The sequence below is a fragment of the Felis catus genome, chromosome C1, assembly GCF_018350175.1.
Source record: "Felis catus isolate Fca126 chromosome C1, F.catus_Fca126_mat1.0, whole genome shotgun sequence".
In the NCBI taxonomy this organism is placed as follows: Eukaryota; Metazoa; Chordata; class Mammalia; order Carnivora; family Felidae; genus Felis; species Felis catus.
The window spans coordinates 62,305,552-62,324,579 of record NC_058375.1 but is presented as its reverse complement, the minus strand read 5'-3'; the positions used below and the strand labels follow the sequence as shown (position 1 = coordinate 62,324,579).

The 19,028-nt window shown below is 38.7% G+C and overlaps 1 protein-coding gene across 7 annotated transcripts in view; it reads left to right on the top strand.

Annotated features, from left to right (window-relative positions):
- The first annotated feature begins 3,401 nt into the window (after nt 1–3,401).
- ERICH3 (glutamate rich 3) overlaps nt 3,402–19,028 on the top strand; it is a 110,347-nt gene continuing 94,720 nt past the window's right edge. For 5 of the 7 annotated variants that reach the window (XM_006934846.3, XR_006584405.1, XR_006584403.1 and 2 more), the window contains exon 1: nt 3,403–4,747. In XM_006934846.3, the coding sequence (XP_006934908.2) occupies nt 4,173–4,747 (575 nt within the window). In that variant the 5' untranslated portion in view covers nt 3,403–4,172. Of the gene's footprint in view, nt 4,748–19,028 lie in introns of all 7 variants that reach the window. The other 2 variants (XR_006584407.1, XR_006584406.1) reach the window with 1 other exon arrangement.

Sequence of the window (19,028 nt, the reverse complement as noted above, 5' to 3'; positions counted from 1 at the left end):
AGTGGTTGTGCCCCCCCCCCCAACAGTCTTTATGTTTCTCTCTTTTCCTTCTCTCTCCCTCATGGCCAATGTCTTCCCTCTCTCCTGGTGCAGAATACCTGGGAGAGGATGGTGAGGAAGAATTAGGGTGGTCAAAGCTAGAGGGAATAATGTGATTACTGAGAAGTGATATTCAGCATCACAAAGAGTGGGTATGTGGCTGGAAGTGGTGGGGGATGAGCATAGGATAAGGTAGGAGCATTAGTCAGAAGGCATCTCTATTGCACCTTATGCATACTTCATCATAGCACTTAGCAGTCTATCATTCTTTGTCTGCATGTCTGCAGAGCCAGTTAAGACTTCAAGCTTGAGGGCAGAAGGGAGTCCTGGTCATCTTTGAGATCTCAGGTGTAGTAAATACCATAGATTTCCCATGGCCACCAAAAAAGTTCATTGCCCTAATTCAACTGATCTGTCTGCAGATTCAATCCAACCCACAAATAGGGATAGAAGGATCTATCTGCCTATCTGGGTTACTCAGAATTCTGAATTAAGAATGTCCCTTTAAGTTTGTCACTCTACCTGTTGTACATGCCCTCTCAGCCTTTTCTATATCTATAACACCATGCTTCACTAAATGGCTTACTGGAATTAAGCTAATTAAGGAAGCTTATTAGGGAAGGCTGGAAAACAATTCAGGTTTCAAGTTAAATCCTTGTACATGGGATCTTCATTCTCCAGCTTCTCAGTGCTATAGCTTTGAGTGACCTAAGCTAATGTTGAAGGATATAGCATGCTGTACAATTGTGCCCTAATGAAACGCTTACATTATTTACTGGGGCTTTATATGGTGTTGATAAAAGAAAGTCATCCTGGGGTGACATCAAATCATCATGCATGATACAATATGATATGATATGATATGATATGATATGATATGATATGATATGATATGATATGATATATTTATTATATTATAAGGAAGTCTTGATGACTTCACCTTTATTTTGTGGGAGAAAGATAAACCGGTGGGAAGGTGTATTCCTCCCAACAATATATTCATTCTTTCATTTGTTTATTGAGCACTTACTCTGTGAGCGGCACTGTGACAGGTGCTAGGGATAAAACAGTGAAAGATGTGGTATCTGTTCTCAAAGTCCATAAAGGGAAATTACCTTTCTGATTGCAGAAACACTGTAGGCCAGGGGTCAGCAAACTTTTTTGTAATGAGCCAGATAGTAAATATTTTAGATTTTGTGGGCCATGCACTGTTGTAACTACTCAGTTCTGCCTTTATAGCACCAAAGTGGTCATAGATGATTCATAAATGGATGTGGCTTTATTTAAGGAAATATGAACTTTGTGTAACCTTCATGTTATCATATAATAATATTATTCTTGTCTTTGTCCAACCATTTACAAATGTAGCAACTATTTTTAGCTTGTGGACTGCACAAAAAGAGGCTGGGGGCTGGATTTGGCCTTTGAGCCATAGATTGCCCACTCCTGACCTAGGAGATGGTCACTGGTAGTTCAAATCTGTGATTTCTATGTCTAGCTCTTGTTTAACCAAAGTGGAGATCCACTTGTCTTTTCGTCACTCCTACTGATATCAGTCTCTGGCCCCCAAGCCCCAACTCCACAGATCTTTCTACAAAACAAAAATCTTTTTATAAATTTATGATACTACTGGGGACATCTGGGGACTTGTTTTCCTGTGAGAAAATGAAAATGACTCCAGTGACTATTTGGTCTCTGAAACAGTTTAATTTAGTTTTTTTTTCCTTTTCTCCCTTTCCCTCTCTCCGTACTAGAAATTAACATAAAAATTCTTTCTGGCTAAATTCCCAATACATTTTCACAGTGAGCATTTTCTGAAGTGAAAATTAGTAGCTTCCTTGCAGTTTTCATCAGGGATGTGAAATTGTGCAGCTCACAGGGGTGGAGAACTCAAACCCCATTTATGAATTAATACATGCTGCCAAGGGTACCTTGCTGTCTGCTGAGTGCCGGGGATCCTTTTCTACAGAATCCTGAGTATCTAAATAGTGTATTTGAATTTTCTTTCTCATTCCACCAGTGAGAGAATACCATTTTCTATTTGCACAAATGAATTAATATGTAACAACTAGTACCTACATAAGATTATATTATTTACACCATCCTTAGGGGTTGGCAGGACTTGGGCAAATTATAATAACTCTCTTGAGTACCTCCTCCCTCCTTGCCAATTTTTATCCAGGCGAAACCTAGTCACAGGGAGCATAAGGACACCATCAAACGGGAACCACAGTCTGTGGGAGTAGACACATATGGGGCAGAACTGGCTCAAGTCCCACTTACAGCTGCACAGTGATTAGGTATCTATAGATCTTCCTTGTTTAAGCATAAGATGCCACTCTCACATCTCACATCTTTTTCTCTTTGACAACCTCTGCTTCTCTCTAGCTCTAGCCTTCTGGTCCCCAAAGCAGCCTTGAGTCCTCAGTCTCAGGATCTAAGCTACTGAACTAGAACTCTATTTTCCCCCTGCTGGGATGGCTCTGATCTTTCAGGTCAGAAAACTCTGATAGTGTAGGAAATTTGACTCCTGCGGCAACTCACAGGAATTACGGGGGAAGGAATGTTGTCATTGTTAAAAAACACTTGTGGGCTTTGGAATCAGACAGACTTGGATTTGAATCCTGGTTTTTCCACTTAGGAGCTATTGTAGACTTCAAGCAAAATAATTAGCTCTTCTGTGTCTTAGTTTGGATAGCTATGAAATGGGGGAGAAAACCTACCTCACCGAGTGGAGAGGAGGATTAAGTGAGATAATGAATAGTTAGTAAGTGCTTGATAAAAGGCTGAGGAGAGCGTTGAGTAAACAGTCAATAAAAATACTACCACTTTGAAGAGATTTAAAATTTTTTTCCTTCATTTATGCACCAAACATTTGTCGAACTGTTGCTTCTGAGAATACAGAGAAACAAAATCAATGCACCACATGAAACAGAGGCATAGAACATAGAAAAGGCAGTCATATACCAGTAACTACAGTGGTACAGAGGTGAGTGTAACACAGAAGTATGTCCAGGCAGAGTGGGGCCCCAGAAATAGGAGTCATCACCACACCTGGGACATCAAAGAAGGCAGTGTGCAAACTAAGTATTGAAAGATGAATAGAGAGACATCTAGGTGGCTCAGTCAGTTGAGTGTCCAACTCTTGATTTTGGCTCAGGTCATGATCCCAGGGTCATGGGATCAGGCCCCACGTTGGACTGAGCACGGAGCCTGCTTAAGATTCTCACTCTCTCTTCCTCTGCCCCTCTCCCCTGCTCTTTCCGTCCCTCGAAAAAGAAAAAGAAAGAAGAAAGAAAGAAAGAAAGAAAGAAAGAAAGAAAGAAAGAAAGAAAGAAAGAAAGAAAGAAAGAAAGAAAAGAAAGAAAAGAAAGAAAGAAAAGAAAGATTAGAAGTTTGTCAAGCAGTCAAGGGAAGAAGCATGTTCCCATTCATGGGATAGGGCAAGATTTGGTTTTGCTAGAGTTCAGGGTAGCACAGGTGGACAAAGTGGTCACAGTGAGGCTGATAAAGGATGTGAAAGTTGGTGATGAAGGACCTTGAATACGCGAAGGAGAGTGGACTCTGACATTGTCAGTGGGCCTTTATGATGTGTGGGAAAGCAAAATGCCATTTAGTGAGCTGACACCCATCCTTCCTATAAGTGTGGCTGAGCTAGAACAGAGATCCATGGAGAGCTCAGTCACCACAGATGTGTTCAACCTGTCACTTACACAGGAGGAACCTGAGGCCAGAGAGCAAGTCAGGCAACAAAGAACTTGATAAAGCAACACAGGACTAGGGATAGATCATCTAAGTCCAGTGCCTTAAGCTTCCTCCACATCAAGGCCCTCTCGTATAAATCCAGGCTTCTTCATCTAAGCCCTGCCTTCTATGTGCTGGATTCAAACACAAGTACGATTCTCGCATGCTTCACTGAGAAGCTAGGTCGTTCCCACCTTCTCAACTTCAGAACCATCAGCACTGCCTGCTGGGAGCTGGGACCTCAGTAGGAGCAAAGATGGAGATTTTCCAAAGAGGAAATGAACCAACTGCCATGCGTTGGATATCAGAGTGAAAATCAAAACGTTAAACAGATTGAAAGGACCTCTCCTTCCCTTGAACTTAGAAGCTAGGGTGTTTTACAACTGGAAATGCATCACAGTGGAGCAGCTCTGGGCTTTTATTACCTTAGCTTCAACCAACACCCAGCCCTTCCTTCCCCAGGGCCTAGCAGGAAGCACAGGCACCTAAACAGGTGTGTGTGTGTGTGTGTGTGTGTGTGTGTGTTGTATTGTCAAATTACAGATGCATGGGTGCTTGGGGAACGCGCGCCCAGAGCAACAGAGCAGGGGCCTGGGTCTCCTCCCACATTAGGGCCCGCAAACCGGGGCTGGAAGACCGAGCTTCATTTCCAGCTTCCCCAGGCTCCGTTCCAGCAGCGCTCGGGCCTCTCCAGAACCTCTGCGTTTGCCTTCCCTCCTCCCTTAGCAACCGCAAGGCTGTGGATACCGCCAGCGGGTGGGGGCCCCCGGAGGCTACGGGGTAGTTCGGGGGCGGTGGCGGCCCAGCTCAGGTGCCCCGCGCACCGGCGACCGCAGTGCGGAGCCACCCCGCGAGCGCGAGTGTCGCTGCGCCAGCGCGCACCGGGGGCCGCGCACCCTACCTCCGCACCTGCCGCGGGGTCCAAAAGGGATCCTGCAAAAATGAGCCATTCTCAACCCGCTGGGTAAGTGACAACTGGAGCTTTTCCACCCCGCGGCAGGTGGCGGCTTCAGCCAGCGGCCCCTCCTCCTCCTCCCTCCTGCTGAGGAGACTGGGGCGAGAGGGGAAGCGAGAGGGAAGGCTGGGGAAGAAGAAACAAATAATACGAATTCTGGGTTGCGTTGAGGATGGCAGAAATCCCAGGCTTCGTATCGCCTCCCTCTCTTTCCTCGCTTCTTTCACTGACGTTGTCTCTTTGAAATTTTCACTCTGGAAGGATTAAAAAACGGATGTGAAAAACGCATACATTAAGCAGGGACGTTAGCTGGGATCAAAAGGATCCTGTAGTGTGGGACATGTGTGTTTGAATGTAAAAGTAGAGGTCACCAAAATATGCATTCGTTTGGAGATTTGGAACTGAGATAAATTTTCACTGTGGCGTCTTGCATAGAAACGAGGTGTGAGTTGATTTAATGTCGAGGGAGGTTTTATTGTGAGGGATGCCCCTTATTTCAGGATCGTAGGGATCCTTAAAAAGTGTTTTGACAGGGAAGGTGGTATGATACTGGAGAGGAAGGAGAGAAGGAAGGAATTGTGTCCTTGTGTGTTTACACAGGATCTCCTGTTGCTTTGGGCAGGGTGACTCCTCAGAAGATATATCTGGCAATTATTCAATCTATTCTAGAAAGTTAACACAGTCATTATTGGCTGTTGTTAAAAAAAAGTCCTTTTGTTGGAAAGGAGAATATCCAATTTCCTCCCGAATTAAACAATGTAATGCGTATTAGATGGTTTTTTATTATGATACATCTAGTAAGCAGATAATATCCTAGTTGATCTTGCAACTAATTTGAAAATGCTTTCCTTTTTAATTGAATTTATTGCACATTTTCAAGAGCAGCAAATTAGCAAAGGACAACATATTTAAGATCATTTGGAGTTTGTGACGTCTGAAATACCACATTAGTTGTGTTTCGGATTCATAGCTGAACTTAAAGATTTTATTTTTTAATGAATTCTCTGAGTGTGATGACATAAACAAAACGTTTGAAAAACTCAAGGTATACAAGGTGCCATGTTGGAAGTCAATTTAAGAACTTTTTTTTTTTTTTTGGAAAGTGATGTAGCTATGACTAAACAAGCTTCTCATTTTATCTCAAATTGAATTTGGTTTAGGTACTTTAACGCTTTGATGCTGAACTCCTGTGCAATTTTAGTTAGCCGTGGGTCATGTGGGATGTAAATGGCACTATTTTTCTGCAGCTGCTGTTTGCAGTATGTCCACATTCAGGAAAATGAATGTGTCAGTCATGGTTGTCTTCCTATGTTTTTCAAGTTTTGGGCTAAGTTAGAATCTTATTAGACCATTTAATCATCCATTTTAAAATGTGGAAAAACCTGTAGCTGGTTATTAAATTGTGCATGATTAAGATTTCAGAAACTGAAGTGAAATTTTTCTGAAGCTCCATTAGTTCCAAGCCCATGGACAAAAGGAAAATTTATGATCTAGGGAAAGAGTATGCTTCATGATACTCTTCAAGAAAGATATTAAGATGGCGACAATGATTTTGCACTAAAATTGTAAGCCCCCGGAGAGCAGGCGGAATGTCTCAGTAATCTTTGTGCCCCCTTTACCTAGGACAATGTTCTGCATAAAGTAAAGCTGAATAAATGTTGAATGAATGGCATATTCTGACACTGCATCCAGTCTAAAGGTAGACATATTCACATATGAAAATGGTATTAGAGCTGAACACGTGTTAAGTGTTTACATCGTGCCAGGCTTTTTACATTTTTTTAAATTTCTTAAAAACATTTTTTTAAATGTTTTACATGAAATACCTCACCCTCATTTTCACAGGGAAGGAAACTGAGGACCGAAAAGCTTTTCGTTCTTGTTTTTTTTTTTTTTAATTTTTTAATGTTTACTTAGCTTAGAGAGAGTCAGAGAGAGGGTGAGCAGAGGAGGGTCAGAGAGATCAGAAGCAGACTCCAGGCTCTGAGCTGTCTGCACTGAGCCTGATGCTGGGCTTGAACTCGGAAAGCGTGACATCATGACCTTAGCTGAAGTCAGGTGCTCAACCGACTGAGCCATCCAGGTGCTGGGGAGGACTGAAAAGTTTTGAAGGTTTCAGAGGTGGGGTGGGGAGATGTCAGGGCTGGAATGCAAAGCCAGGCAGTCCAGCCTCAGAGCACGTGCACTGAACAATTACACTGCATTGCCTCTCATGGCCAATAGCTGAGATGCGTTGGAGCCCTAGATACATCAGACCAACATCTGACAAGTGATTGCTGTGCATAACTATGTAGTATTTTGATATACAATTAGAAAATTCTTTTGTAATAGTGTGTGTATGTGTATATTTTTTGTTTTTAGTTCATCAAAAGTAAATGAAAGCAATAAACATAAGTGTAACAAATCTAAATGCCTTAGAATTCATCCAAGAACAAAATTATTCAAATTGCTCAAGTTTTTCCTCAATATAAGTAGTGATCATTTTTCTTGCCTGTGACACCATTTGGAAATAATAAAAGTTTCAGTAGCAAATAAAAGGTTTCATTAAAGCTGAGAAAGCTTTTCCATCATTGCTGAAGCAGTTTGTACTTATTACATTTTAAGGATAAATGGTAATGAAGTGCAGTTGTACAATAAAACAGAAATTTTAAATCCCTAAAATTCCACCAATCAATAAGAGACGCCCTGGTGCTTTCTCTTGGTGCTTCCTTTTGAGTTCCACTGCTCACTTAATTACAGCATGAAACACTTGATGAAAAAATTGCTAAAGGTCTGTGCTGACTTAGTTCGGATAGAGTTTGGAGTAAATAAAAATGGTCTTAAAAACTTCTTCCAAAGATTATAATAGAGACTTTGAATTTGAGCTGCATTGTAATTTGGGGGAAGTCAACTATAAAATACTGCTTCCGGCACTGCCATCTCTAATGGAATTGTTTCAGTGTGGAAAATTTCAACCGATAGTCCCTCTGGTTTGCTAAATCTCTCCCTGGGTTACTATTTGTGTGTGTGTGTGTGTGTGTGTGTGTGTGTGTGTGTGTGTGTATTTGTGGGTTGGGCACTAGTCCTGGAGGTGGAATGGGGATTTTATACCCCTCAGTCATGCATGAGGATAAAATGATACGGCTCTTCTAACTCCTTCAAAGGATCGTCACTGAATCCATGTGAAGTTGACTCCCTGTGTGAAAGATAAGCTTGGCTCTAAGTAGTGATAGTCACACTCGTCTGTAAATTTGCTTTGAGGAATTGGAAGAATGGGGAACATTATGGTTTATGACAAGATAAAAATGCAGAAGAGGTATGTTTGGAAAAATTGTTCCAAGGTTTAGACACACTTTTTTTTTTTTGTTTAGACTTATTAATGTATCTTTTTAAATGTAAACAAGTGTTTCTGTAGTGACAGAGTATAGATCTACCTCAACTCATGGTGGGGTTATGATCCAATAAATCCACTGTAATGTAAATAAAAAAATGCACTTAATGGACCTAACCTGGACATCATAGCTTAGCCTCGCCTACCTTAAATGTGCTCAGAACACTTATATTAGCCCACAGTTGGGCAAAATCATCTTACCCAAAGCCTGTCGTATGATAAAGTTCTCCATAGCTCATGTAATCTATACTGAATGCTATACTGAATGCTATACTGAATCTATACTGAATGCTATACTGAAAGTGAAAAGCAGAATGGTTGTGTGGGTCGTAAGTATATCAGTTGTTAAGCCTTGTGACCGTATGGCTGACTGGGAGCTGGGGCTGCCTAACATCACCAGAGGGTATCCTACCACATATTGCTAGCCTGGGGAAGGATCTGAATTCAGAATGCAAAATGGTTTCTTTTGGGTGCATATTGCTTTTGTACCATCATAAAGTCAAAAAATCATAAGCCAAACCATTGTAAGTTGGGGACTCTCTGTATACCTAAGAGTGGTATAGAAAGAATGAACACATCCCTAGTACTCCCGGATAACTTAGTCCTTCTTCATGAAAGGTAGAATAAAAACTGCTGTGAGTAAAACTGTCAGTTTTTAGAGAGTGGATATGTATATGTATATATCCAAAAATGACAAGAAAGTATAACCCACCATTCATTTACAATTGGAGTGCCCATTGTACTTTGTCCCTGCCTTTTTTGGTTGTTTGATCCAACATGGTATTTCTAAAGACTGAGATATAATTAACAAATAGCATTATATTAGTTCAGGTGTGCAATATAATAATTTGATATTTGTACATATTGCAAAATGATCACCACAAATACCGTGGGATCTCACTTACATATGGGATCTAAAACAATAACAGCAGCAGCAGCAATGAATGAACTAATAGATACAGAGACCAGAACAGATTGGTGGTTGACAGAGACAGGGAGTGGGGGAAGGTGGTGGTGAAGTGAGTGAAGGTGGTCAAAAGGTACAAACTTCCAACTGATAAATAAATAAATCACGGCAATATAATGTACATCATGGTGATTATAGCTAATAATACTGTTTTTTTTAACTTGAAAGTTGCTAAAAGAGTAGATCTTAAAAGTTCTGATCATGCGCACACACAAAATTTGTAACTATGTATGCTAATGAATGTTAACTAGATTTATTGTGGTGTCTCTGCCTTCTTAGTAAAGTGTCGTACTTTCGACGGCTGAGGTCACATTCTAGTCTGTTGCTCCCCACTCACTCCCACCACCAAAATTATCTCTGTGACACAAAATTTCAGACTTGAAGTCATTAATTATTTGAATTCAAATGGGGTAGTTTCTACTCACTCTCCTATTACATATTAACAATTTAACTTCAGGAATAAATTGTTTCTGGTTAAACGAGGCGAATTGAATATGATCATTTGTCTTCACTTCCTCTCTGATCCTTTGTTCTAGAGTCTGCCCTTTTTGTTATGGGTGGGATGTCTCTCTCAGCTCTTTGCTTAACAAATCTGTTCACATACGTAGATGGGATTGGAAAGATATTTGTTTATTCAACATCACTCAATTCTTTGAATTCCTTCAGGGTTATATGCCCAAATCACATAATGATCTATCACCAAAAAATGTTTTCCATGATCTTTCAGATGTGATTCTTCAACTGTGCTGAAAGCAAAGGATTGGAAATTACTTGCAATCATATTTGTTGCCTGATCATGAAAGCGAATTGTATTAACATCTATACAATACTTCAAATGGTCCATTTATTTTTCAGATGTTCTCCCAAGTTCAGTGCACCCTAATAAGACACCAGATGGTGAGAGGTGTACCTTCCTTTTGTAAAAATGGAAAGATGATTATAAAAGGGAAGAGGCTGGCAGATCAATATGACTTGGAGGTGCATTTTCAGTCAGATCAGTTTTAGGAGAGCCCAGAGGAAGCTAGAGCATCTAGAAATTAATTCCCTTAAAACGGTCCTTGCCTAGATTTTCTTAGGAAAGTCTTTAGGTCTCTAAGGGATGTGCATATCCCAGTATCTACACTCCTGGTGTAGAGAACAGGGTACCGTCAGGGGCAGTCACTGTGGCATCCTGTTTCCTTTCTCCCAGTCTCTGCTGAAGAAACGTATTTCTAACTGGGAAAAGTGGAGACTTCCCCAACTTACTTTGATTGCTAATAACTACAAAAAGTTTTTCAGGAAGAGGAGAAAACAAAACTTCTGTGACCCAATTTTCAAAACTAAAATCAGCCTGAAATAATCTGGGCCTGGGGTATTGATGTATTTTCAAGACTTTAAGTTTCCCAATACCGTGTTCAATGAAAACTCCAGATTCTGGAAGATAGTACTGAAATAATTGTTTAAGCTTTAATTAATAATTTTGGTACAGATCAAGAGAAGTAGTATGCATATTGAATTACTGGATCTTTCCCACCAATAACTTAGTTCCCCACACAAATAGTTGAAAGTAGTGTAGGCTTTGGAATAATTCCATATATGTCCATCAGTTTAAAATAAACTGTTAAATTAGATGGGGGGTAAAATTTGTAAAAAAAAGAAAAAATATCTAGGATTCAACATTCGTATTGGTTTGCAAGTACCTCTATCACCTTTCCCTAAACTTGAAATCCCAAATGATCTGTTACAAATATGATTTATATTTTTAAAAAGGATAAGGAAAGATGATAATAAGTTGAGTCACAGTCAAAGTAAACCCTTGGCACTACAAACAAAATAAATATAGTAAGCTGACATACATTTATGCTTTGAGTTAAAATAAGCATTTAAGGTAAATACATTTATGTATAGTTACCTCATTAACTCAATGTTTTGTTTGAATATTCAACTACTGGTCCTGACTTCATTGAATAAATCTTAGGTAGTGCCCACAAAGGCAAATTATTTGAGGGTATAGACACTGCATTTTATTTCTCTTTAGTTCCTTGCTTTGGCCTAACTCCATGGCTCTGAAACTAAGGCATACAAAGAATTACTGGATAGTGTGGTATACACAAAACCATGAGTGTTGTACTTTATGGATTAAGCTCATGATTTTTAATGATATTTGAGACTGTATAATATATTTGCATTGTGTGCTGACTAAAAAAAGTAAACCCAAATGTTAAATAGGATTCCGTTATACCTCTGGTTTCTAACTGATCAGAAGCCATTTGTTTTTGTTTTTGTTTTTTTTTCTCAGCTAGAAGCTCTAAATAACTCTCTCCTTCCAAGACTTCCAATTAGAAAACACATCCTTCATTGACAACATCATTGCTGCAGATTGTTATATCAGAAAATATATTTGGATTAAAGTAAGTCACCTGAGAGCTTGCCTTTCTGGATTAATGTCTTTCCAGGGGAAAGAGAAAAAGATGTTGTAACTTCAGTAGATGCAGCTTGAAAAATCACGCTTTACTGAGATTCTGTCAATATTAGGACTAAAAGTTTTTTGAGAATTGTTGTCAAAGCATTGCTTTTATAGTGAACCACAAGACATATACTTTAAAAGTGAAGAACATTTCAAAGTGCAGATGTATGGGTCAGGATTCCTTAATAACTTTTCATTCTCTTGAGAGTCCCCTTTGACCCCCACTCTTCTTGTCTCCTGGTCTCTTTTATATGGTTAACTCTTTTTTGGCTTATGGGAACATTACTGTGAGGTATAATTTCTTCTTCTGCCCAGTGCTCTGGGGGTTCTCTTTGGAGAGCTTCATTATCTTCTCCACATCCATCCAAACTACCCACATGGATGTGGTGGGATCCAGAAGGTATCTGTTCCCCTTTCAGATGGATCATCAATGATCCTTTTCTGTTTGCCAGCACAGATAATTCAGAATCAAAGTGTAGGTTTCTTTGTACTTGGGATATACATTCCTTGTTTCTATCTAAGTCAATGTTACATACTTCAGTTGGTCATCTTTTGGGCTGTGCTTATGTTATGGGCTAAATTGTACCTCACCCGAATTCATATGTTGAAGTGCTAACTCCCAGTGCCTCAGATGTGACTATAGTTTGAGATACGGTCTTTAAGAGGTAATTATGGTTAAATGAGGTCAGTTGGGTCAGTTAATCTAATATGATTGGTGTCCTTATAAGAAGAAGAAGGTTATGACACAATCACACACACAGAAAGAAGACCATGTGAAGATACAGGGAAAAGATGGCCATCTGTACACTAAAGAGAGAGGCCTGGAATAGACCTTTCCCTCATGGCTTTCAGAAGACACCAACCCTGTTGACACCTTGATCATGGACTTCTAGTCTCCAGAATTATGAGACAAATTTCTGTAGTTTAAGACCCCCAGTCTGTACTACTTTGTATGGCAGCCCTACCACACTAATACAACCTTTTGTCATTGCTGATGCTCTTTCTTTCTTAGCCCTACGAAAACTAAAGATGGTCTTTATGAGAAAAGTAGTCATTGAAAATAAATGATTTAACAATATAAGGGTCATGAAGCGTGGAAATTGGAAGCCAAAAGTTGAACAGGGAGATAAAACTCAAAGCAAACATAAAATATGATTAAAACACTAGTGAGGAGAAGTAATTAAGATAATAAGTCAATGGTCTCTACTGGTAAGTATTGAAACTTTGTTTTTAGTCTGATTAGTAATCAAATTACTCCCTACCTCTCAGCATCTTACACTAGTTGGGACAGAAAATTGAACATTTGTAAGCCGGTGATCCATTTTTCTGTGACTGTTATTATTTTCTTATAATAGTAATGAGCATTTATAAATTAATGAAAATTCTTAGGGCAAAATATTGAAACAAGAGAAAACCAGCAGGAAACTAAACAGACAGTATAAATTGCACATAGTAGTTATGAAACAGCATTAAAAACTGAGGATTTTAAATTGAATTGAATCATAGTGTTTTAGAGTAGCAGTTAATCTGACATTCTTGATATACCATGGATTATAATATTTTATATTTGTTAATATTATGTGGCTCTCATATTAAGAAGTTGTCTCTTTTCATAGATTGCTCCAAGATATTTATAATAATATTGTTTCTGTTGTTTAGATTCAAATAAAAATGATCTGCTGTAAATTAGAATAATATACTTAGAAGGGATCTCAAATTTCTAGACATTAGGGTTACAAGTAGTTTTTAATTTTCCTCCTTATTCTTATCTGTATTTTTAAAAATTTCTACTTTGAGAAGAAAAATACAAAGAAAAATAAAATTTGCTTGAAATCCTACCATTTAGAATCGGGTTTTTTGTCATTTTCTTTTTTCTCCATTTTCCTATGTATTAACCTACTTTTAAAGCTATCTTGACAATGATGTATTGTTTGAAAAGCTGTTTCTAAGACTGTACTGTTTTTTAAATTACACCAACAAATCCCAGGAGGGGAATTCCTCATTGCATTGCAGTCGTCTTCGTATTTCCCTTATACCTACAAATGTTTTGAGGGTGGAGGCCTCACCTCTCTACATACTTCAGTCCTCTGTGTACTTCAGTACTGTGCCCTGAACTTAGCTCAATAATTGCTGACATACGTTTCCTAAGTTAGGGATTATTTATGATTATTTCAAGAATACATTTGCTCATTCATTCAGTTAATATGTACTGAGTGCCGAGTATGTGCTAGTTACTAAGCTATCATAGGAAGCACTTACTCTGTTCCAGAAATTCATTTGAGTTCTTGAAGAAAACCTAAATAGTGAGGGGTTTTCTTTAAGACTTCAAAAGTCACTGAACCTCATTGAGTTTTGCTGTCCAGGGGCAGTGGGGTAGTTTTATCAGTTAGGAGTATGTTCAACTGCAAGTAATAGAAAACCAAACAAAAGGTGCCTTAAACCATAACAACATTTATTATTTATTTCACAAGTAGTCTGGAGGTAGGTGACTATTTTTTTGTAATATCAGGACTTGGGTTCTTACCTGTACAATTTTCTTGGTCTTTTCCTTATGGTAGCAAGATGATTACCCTAGATCCAGTCATTATATTTGTATAAAAGCATCCAAAACAGAATGAAAAAAGATGGGTGAAAGAAGGTTTGTTTTTTTTTAAATCAAGGGGGAAAAACATTGCCAGAACATTCCAGCACTTTCCTTTAATATCTTGTCGACCAGAACTGCATCAGTGGGTATGCCTACCTGCAAGAGAGAGCCGGAAAGAGTGTATTGATCTTTGTAACTTTAGTGGGAGACAGTCAAGGGAGAAGGGTTTGGGAACTGCTTCTGGTGCTAGTCAACCGTGTCCGGTAGCACAGTGTTTTAGTAGTTAGCTGTCTAGCTCTAGACTTGGATTGTTTGAGTTCAGATACGCCACATGTGGCCCTACATGAATTCTGTATAATCTCTCTGATTTTGTTTTTTTTTCATCCATGTAGAAAATATGTCCGTTTTGTAGATTGTTGTGAGCATTAAATGAAGTATTTTAAAACATTTAACACAAGGCCTGCCACATAGCAAGTGTTAAATATGCTAACGCAGTGCCTCATAGCAGTAAGGTAGGTACTAATGTACAAGAATAAGCCAGATTTCTGTAGGAGAATTTCCACTCCTAAGTCCTGAGCTAGATGTAGAGTTGGAGTAATTGGACAAGGCATTCTGGAGAGATTAATTTTCAGGAAGAGTTTTGAAGGAGGGTGCATTAAAAATATGTACAGATACATAAAATATCCAGAAACATTTAAAGAGAGTAAAAAGTACTCTCTAAAAACATAATACAGATATTCCCTGTTTTTTGTGCATTTGCATTAAGCCACTTTGCGTTTACTAAAGACCTATGTTATTAGTACCTGTTTTTGCTAACAGAAGAAATCTGGAGAAGATTTTTCCTTTTATAAAACAAGGTGAAAAGCAAGAACAGCATCCAGCATGTGTTTTGCAGTGAGTCTTTAGCCAGGTAGCATGCAGTCCAAGCAGCAAGAGTGGCCCCGCCAAGCTCTTTCCCTGGGAACTACACGTTGCATGTCAGCATTAGCCACTATAACTTTGATCTGTGTCTGTTAGTATTATGGCTTTGAATAAGTGAGAGGAGACAACATTACTTGTTTATTAGCTGACATCTTCTTAGGAGCAAGCAAGGATGATATAAAACCAAGTGAAAGCTGGCCTGGCCTGAGAAGTTGATACCTCAAATTTGGTTTTACCATTAGGTTCCACGTAATGTCTTTTGCCCATTTTGGAACCTCAGATACAACACTAAATGTGCACACTAGTTGTTTTTGTTTTTGTTTTGTTTTGTTTTAAGTGAAAGATCTTTGCCTTTAATTCTAGGTTAAATTAATTTCAGATTTATTTCTGTTCATCTTGTCAACCTTTATAAAAGTGAGTTTGAATATTTCTTCCCCTTGAAATCAGTCACTTGGAATCTCTCTCTCAAGCTACTAGCAAATGACTATTTTATCATAATTCATAGGGATTTATATGAGGTTATCACTGTTAAGTTCTTCTTTCCTACAGATTCTTCTTTCCTCTCTGTCAAACTTGAGACTTAGAGCTTTGGCCCAGGCTAGAATCTTCCAGAATAGAAAGTGGGCTTAGGGAGTGAGTGAGGCTGACCTCAGGCTGTAGTCTATGAAGTGGGTTATTGAGGTTCCAGTCCTTGGTGAAGAAATTAGCCCACAGAAGAAAAAAAAGGAAAGCCTGAAGTATCAGGGCCAAATGCAAGAGCATGGGGCATGAACCAGATCCCAAAGTCCTATTTCAAGGAGCAGGGTGGCTCAAGAAGGACGCTGGGAGATAAGGCGCAAGAAAACTTATAAACTGTTGGGAGAGTGTGAACAGAAGGTTAGAGCATATCAAAGGAGGCACAAACAAGTGATTAAAGTGTCTAAAAGATTGGAAGTGTCTGAAAATCATCTTATTGTTTGTGATCTCTTAAATGAAAAGGGATGACATTCCAAAAGGAAAATCAGTGTTTCATTTAAAAAATATGAGATTAAGTATGCTACAGTAGAAAGAGGAATATTTTGGGGGTCAGAGAGACATAGATTTGAATCTCAGTCGTGCCTTACATGGACTTAGAAAAGTTAATTTCTCTGTGCTTCACTTTCCTCTTTCAAAAATTGGGGCTTATAATTACCTTCCTTGCAGGAATATTGACACATATTAGAGACTCAGTGAGTGGCAGCTCTTGTGTATTTATTTTGATGTTTGTACAAAATATATGTTGCTTAAGGGGCACCTAGGTGGCTCAGTCTGTTAAGTGTCCATCATGATCTCACAGTTCATAGGATCAAGCCACATGAGAGAGGGGATTCTCTCCCCCCTCTGTCTCTGCCCCCCACCCCTGCTCAAAATAAATACATTTAAAAGAGAAAATCTTAAAAAAACCCACAACATATGTTGCTTAAGTCTTTTTTGTTTTTTTCTCATTTTTATTTTTCCAGCTTTACTGAAATGTAATTGACAAATAACACTATGTAAACTTAAAGTGTACAAAATGATGATTTTATATATGTATATATTATGAAATGATTACTACAATAAGATTAGTTAACACATCCTTAAGTCTTTAGCAATTAATTCTTAAAGTACATCAACTCATTGATAACTTCCAAAATCCATTGAGCATTTAGTATGTGGTTGGTAATTTGATAATTTTTTAGTATTAATTCACTTAATGCACCAAATGACTTTCTAAAGTAGCACTAGTATTATTTCCATTTTCAGAGGAAGGTATAAGGCACAGGGAAGTTAATTACCTTGCCCCTTATTGCTAATCTACTGAATAGTTGAGATAGTTAAATGGTTAAGGTTCAACCTCAGGGAATTGGACTTGAGAAGTGAAACTCTCAACTACCATACTATGCGTCCTCAAGACACAGCAGAAAGACTTTAGTATTAAAAGGAGACTTAGAATAATCCAGTCATGCTATTTCCCCGCTTAAAACCCTCACTGCTGTTACAAAACTGTCCAGTCCCAGGCTTGTTGGGTGTGATATCTTATAGGTCATTCCTTTGACTTTTTTTTTTTCAACGTTTATTTTTTTTTGGGACAGAGAGAGACAGAGCATGAACGGGGGAGGGGCAGAGAGAGAGGGGGACACAGAATCGGAAACAGGCTCCAGGCTCTGAGCCACCAGCCCAGAGCCTGAGGCGGGGCTCGAACTCAGGGACCGCGAGATCCTGACCTGGCTGAAGTCGGACGCTTAACCGACTGCGCCACCCAGGCGCCCCCATTCCTTTGACTTTTAAACAATTTTCCTTTTATTGAGCCAGACAGCCCTCACTGTATTTTCACTCGATTTTAGATGATCCTGCCTTCTTAGCATCTTTGACAGATCAACTGTTCACTTATCTGGCCCCCATATGCTTTTTCTTCTTTAGGTTGAGCTCTTCAGGACTATTGATCATACCTTGTAGAACATAGTTCGTTATAGTGGTTAAAGCAGAACAGCGCCTTATTTGAACTGTGGATTTGTCTTTAACTAGATGTAAGCTACTTATCTAAGCACTCTATACCTTAGTTTACTCTTTGTGAAAAAGGCAGGTAATAGTAATTTGCAGGATTGCTTTGAGAATTAAAATATATAACTCATGTTATATAGAGTGTTTATTGTGTGCACTACAAAAAAATTAAATGATCAATAAATACTAGTGATGAAAGTTACTGATTTCTAGAACTTCCCCCCCCATCATCTTTTCTCCAAACAACTTCATTATCTCCCTTGGTTTGCATACTATTTTTTTTTTAATGCATATTTTTTAAGTGGCCACAGTTTTTTTTCCTGTTCAAAGAAGTAAAATTCTTAAGTCTCCAGAGAAGAGCTTAGAGGCTCAAACTTCATCTTTTGGGAACTGTCGACCTCAGGGAGGCCCAGGCCTACTGACTTCCCGCATGCTGTTTTCTTACTGCCTCATCTGTGAACATTGCAAAACTATCCCACTAGTGGTCAGCACAGTTGGAGTAGTTTTGGTTTTACTAGTCACTTCAAACCATCATATTAAGGCTATAAATAAAATAATGTTGTGGTTCTCATCTGTCTGCATCGTTGGAATAAGCTGAGAGAAATTGTAAATCAATATTTAGCATAATTGCAGAGATCTGGCAGGTTTGGATACAAATAAAAGGAATGAAGAATGTAATATAAAATCATTAGTATAATAGTAGTTCAATCACCCTCTACAAAGTGGCAGGCAGCAGAGACTCATGGTCTAATTTTAGTTGGCAAAGACTTTTCTTATAAAGTGTTGGAAAATAATTGACCCTTCTGTCAATTACTCTTCTGTATTGGTCTTTCTTCAAGTTTCCTCAAAAGATTTTTGTTCTGTTTTGTTTTGTTTTTTTGTCCTACCTCCCTAGGAACTTTTCTTTCAATACAATTTTGTATTATGCTGCAAAAGCACTTATTTGACAAAAACAAAACAACAAAACATATTGTTGGCATGATCATCCACACTGTGCATTCTGAATCTTAAAAAAGCCAATCTAGGCAAAGCAAGCTTTTGAACCTCTTTGGGTATAAACTCTTTTCAGTTATTATCCTGAAGCAAAAGAGGGTTTATGATCCTTACACATGGATTTTTTGAAAGGATCTATGTCAAGGAATTTGGCCAATAGATTTTGTTTCCATTAACTATTTATTCATTTATTCCACAAAAATTGGCAGAGTGTTTACTGTAGACATGGCATCACAGTACAATCTGCAAGAGGGATACAGGCAGGAATCTTACATGAATCTAAAAGGAGTGATCAGGGGTGTCTCAGTCAGTTAAGTGTCCAATTCTTGATTTTGGCTCAGGTCATGATCTCGCAGTTCATGAGTTCAAGCCCGGTCTCAGGCTATGCCTTGACAGTGCAGAACCTGCTTGAGATTCTCTCTTTCCTCTCTCTCTGCCTCTATCCTTCTCATCCTCTCTCTCTCTCTCAAAATTAATAAATAGACTTAAATATAAAAAATAAATAAAATA